Raw genomic sequence first — 4,630 nt, 5'->3', positions numbered from 1 at the left:
GGGAGGGACGCGCGTTACCTGGGGAAGGGGTGGTGCGGGGGTGGGAGGGGGAACCGGGCGCCTTCTCCGTCGCGGAGAGAGGGCCGAGGCCCGGCACTTTGTGGTCATACTGGTGTGTTTGTACCGGTGGTTCCGACTGCCGTGGCACTGGCACAGCGGGATGGCACAAACAGCCCCCGGCCGCCCGCAGGTTGGGATGGCGTACAGCATCCCGGTTGGAGATGGGTAAATGGCTCTCTCGCCTCCCTGGCCGGCATCGCCATAAGGAACGGGAGAGGCCAAGACAGAGCCACGCTTAAACGTTACATATTTAGCGCGAATAGTATTAACCTGGAACAAAACAAACCTCCAGGAGAAGTGGCCGTCAGGTAACCGGCTGCCTTGGCCTAACTCAGACGCTGCCGTCCCTGTGCTGATCCTGCTGCTTTAATCTTTACGTAAGGTGCAGTTTATGCTTAGCTACGTTATGTAAACTTTCATCACCTCCAACCTTCCTTCATCTCACAGGGAAATACACCAGCCAAGGGTAAAGGCATAATGGCAAGTCAAAGTATTTCCCCCCTTTTAGCAACTAAAGGGAATTAAAAAATAAAATGTGTTCTCGCCATTCCACATGTACAAGGAAAAGTTTCTCCCTGCTTGAGCTGTGAAGTATTGTACTTTTTCTGACTCATGGTTACGGTGTAGGTGGAGTCCGTGCTACCAAACATACAGATATTGAGAACTTGAAGCACTGCTGAGATATTTCAGGATTAGAAACTATTGGCACCTGATCTCATGTTATATCCAGACAACAGAGGTGATTTTTGCAGTTTCCCTGTCCATACAATGAATCTTTTTCTTTGTTGAGTGAGTGTTTTGAAATAACTTGGTTTATTGTCTCTTCCTATTTCTTTGTTAAATAATCCCAGTGACGTTTTCACCCAAACTTAAAAATACCACAGTCAGCTAGTTCTTCCTATTTTGTCTGCATTTATAAGGTATTTTACTGCTTCTGATGAACACAGGGAGAAAAGCTCCTCGTGTCAGCTAGGTGAGTTTCCGTCTGCTAGCATGCATTGACTTCTCACAAGGACTAACAACTTAGTAATTAACAGAATATGATGTGTAAAAATCCTTTAAAGAATGCAAATCTTCTGCAAGTAATGCTTTTCTTCATGCTGAAAGGCTGCTGGCTGCATTGCACACTCTTGACATCATAGTGCCCTTTTCTAAAATCACGTAAGTCATGCCTTCTTCTCCTTTCAGTCATTCCAAAAACAGACTTCCTGAAAACCATCCAGGAAGCAATGAAATTCACTTCTAAGTGAATCTTCTACCGTATTTCCTTAATGTTGCTCTGATTGCTTGAAGGTGCCTTAAAGGAGGCATAAATTTTCCTGTTCGAATACCTCGTCTATTGAAACTCCTCAGCCCGTGTCAGGACTTCACTTCAGTGACAGTCCGGTGTGCTTCATTATAGTCCTTCTTTTCTGCTAGGATCCGCAGGAAGCAGAGAGAGAGCAGCTCAGTGAATGGCCTAATTCAGACAGCAGTAGGATGGGGCCGTACAGTGTCCCAGAATCTGGGTCATAAATTCCCGGTGCCAAAAATTCAAGGGAGCGCTGAAGTGTTCCAGCACCAAGTGAAGGGTTTGAGTCATCGAGAGTCAGGCCCTGATTTTTCTTTTGGTGTGTAACCTCTGGCCCAAAGCCCTAAATGGTAGGGCTTAAATTAAGGACGACTAAACTAGGGAGAAGGTTTATACGGCGTTATGAATAGAACGTGCACACTGAGGTGTGCCCTGTGATTTTAAAAGTGGATGTTTTGAATGAGCCCTACCTATGCAGTGTAAAGAGAATAGGGCAGGGTAGTCAACTGCTCCCAGTTTTGTCCTTTTGACCTTTCAAAATAACGTGTTTGGCCCTCGGATGTTAAAGGTTGCGTAATACTGTATAATTCAAAATCCTTTGGAAGACTTTTGTAAGTTTGGATCATATAGGGGGAAATTCTGGCCCTTTTGAAGTGAGTGGCAATACTCCAGTGTTAGATTTCACCCATGCTGGAGTGCTAAGGCACACACATCCCACTTTTTTTTTTTTCCCCCCTGCTTAGTTTTATGTGGTTTTTAAAAGCTGACACTATTTACAACAGCAGACACATCCAAAACAACCCAAGTTCTTCACTCTCACAGAAGCTTACAGCTTCCTCAGAGAGACACGCTGGAGTTTGGCTCACCTGGCACAGACAGTCACGCTTTTAAGACTGTTATAGTTAAGGACACTTCTGTTAAGGCCTCTTGATTTAGAGTGTCTGTTATAAGGACAGATATGCCAATCAAAATTCATGAAGTTGGAGAAACCTGAGCCAAGTTTCCATTTAAGAGTGTGTAATTTAAAGAAGTATTGGATCAATTTAGGTTTTTAGACTTATTTAGCTGTACTGAGACCTCATTTATGGCAAGTTATATCCATTTCTGTTAGTTAAAAAACAGGGAAATTAAATTATAAGTTATTGTTACACATCAAAACAAGAAATAGGAAAATGCAACTTTGAGGTTTCTTCTACATTTTTATTTATGAATTATTGTTCATTCCCATTTAAAAGGGCATGCCATTTTAATATTGCTATTTAAGTTGTTAAATGAACATTGTGGTTGGGTTATAACTGATAAAAAGGGATTGGTTTTCTGAGGTGGAGAAAAGACAAGGAATTATCTGAACTGTGATACAGCTGAAAACATAACAGTATCTGTCTTGTGATAGCATATCTCACTTTCAAAACTTTAATATTTTATATCAAAGAGTGAGATGGAAATATTCAGTTGACTACGGTGTTCCCTGTTGTTCTATCAGTCTCTTTCAACCAAATCCTAATGAACCAGATCATTTAATCCATCTGAACTATTACCAGCAGAGGACTGCAGGAATGGGGACAAAGGTGCCTTTATTCATTCTTTACCTGATTCCACTTTTCAGCTCCGCAGGAGTTATCCCAGCCTGTGTCACTCCCCCCATTTCTTCCCTGCTGCTCGGCGTATTTGATGAGTCTCGGGCCCCGTGGGGCTGTTCGGAGAGCAGATAGCAAGCAGCTCTCAGCAGCAGGCCCTCTCTTTCCCAATCTTGTCCTCCACCCTGAGCTGAGGCAGGGGCACAGAATGGCATGAGTCTCTACAGTAGCTTTATGCTGTTACAGGATTCCCCTCCCGTAGCTGGCTTTCCTTATACTAATGTGATGGCACAAAGCCATAAGGGTAGTCCAGAGGATCTGGCCTGTTCGCTATTATTTTTCCCTCTCTGATGATTCTCTTTGTCCCATTTGTAGATAGTTTATTCTCACACTGCATCTGATTTTTTTTTTTTTCTACAATCTTGCTTTGTTGCTGCTTAGACGAAACCCACTCTGTATGTTGGCAAATGTAAACTGAAATTCACAGGTATCCTGATCTCTGAAGCACCAGCTGTGCCTGAAAAGACAGTGTTTGAGTGATTCATAGATCAGCATTCTTCATTTTGTTTTCCCACTATCAGCATGTAGAATTAAGTGGAGTAGCAAGGAAGGTGTCTGCAGCAGAAATTTCATTAGAGTTTTCAGCTAATTGCCTATGTCCTCATCCCTTAAAAGATGACGTCCTATATCAAGGAAAACATGATTGAATCCTGAACACTAGGCAAGCCTATTATCCTGAACACAGGTAAGTGCCTTGACAGAAATCTGTTCAAAGTATTTTCACGGCATTCTGAAGTAAAATGATTGTGTGGGCACAGAGACAAGTTATTACTAGCCTGACTTCTTTATTTGCGCTACAATAGTGTAAACCCTCAAATCATTAGAATTTATTCACCCTAATCTTTTAAAGCCATTAAATATGAAAAGAGTTGTAAGTTGTGAGGCAAGCAACTTTTAAGATCTCTCACTCTACTCTAACCTAAAACCCAAGAATTTGCAGCTCCTCCTTTCCCCCTTTGCTCAGAAGCGGAACAGCTCCCACTATCATTCAGCTGGAACCAGAAGAAACAACTGGGACAATAACCGTGGGGCATCAGAGATCCTGACGGCTCTTGGCCCCTTTGCTGTCTGGGATTGTAAAGAATAAAGATAAAACATATTAGGGATGGCTGAGAGGGAGGTAATAACTTGCTTCCATGTCCTTCATGAAAGCCTGGCTTTTTCGAGATCAGGAATAAATTGCTGCTTAGTGTCCGGAATAGAGGTTTGTTGCTATCTGGTGGTTTAGAGCCCAACTTAAGATAATTGCACAGGATAATTCTCTGATAGTTTCTAGACAGAAATCGTTAACAACTGAATCCTAGGGTAAGCCACCGCTTTAAAAATCTCATCTTGTATGTACTGGTGGGAAAAATCTTTATTTCCAAAGCTATTGTAATGCAGTGACCTGTAACTGGAAAAATTCCCTTCCCTTCATTGCTTGTCTTAATTCATCACCGTACGTGGGAGAGAATGTTGAAAAGTGAAGATAGGTTAGAAAAGAAAATTGGGGTTTTTTAGGTGTTATTTCCACACGCTCTTCAGCACCTCCGCATTCCTATTATTTTCTGTTGGTTTCATAACATCTTAATTCACAGGATCGGAGCTTGGTTTTCTGATTAAAGATGGGTAAAATTCTGAGGATCTCTTGTGGTTCTGTAGG

At 42.4% G+C, this 4,630-nt stretch overlaps 1 protein-coding gene across 1 annotated transcript in view; it reads right to left on the bottom strand.

Moving 5' to 3' along the window:
* LOC104289921 (transcription initiation factor TFIID subunit 4-like) overlaps positions 1-4,630 on the bottom strand; it is a 223,140-nt gene that overhangs the window by 215,541 nt on the left and 2,969 nt on the right. Inside the window, exons 3-4 of the mRNA XM_009888953.1 lie at positions 2,941-3,118; positions 19-330 (exon numbers count right to left, since the gene is read on the bottom strand). Coding sequence (XP_009887255.1) covers positions 19-330; positions 2,941-3,118 — 490 coding nt within the window. The remainder of the gene's footprint in view (positions 1-18; positions 331-2,940; positions 3,119-4,630) is intronic.

This window comes from Charadrius vociferus, unplaced genomic scaffold (genome assembly GCF_000708025.1).
Source record: "Charadrius vociferus isolate BGI_N301 unplaced genomic scaffold, ASM70802v2 scaffold217, whole genome shotgun sequence".
NCBI classification, from domain to species: Eukaryota; Metazoa; Chordata; class Aves; order Charadriiformes; family Charadriidae; genus Charadrius; species Charadrius vociferus.
This window is presented reverse-complemented; position numbering and strand designations above follow the sequence as displayed.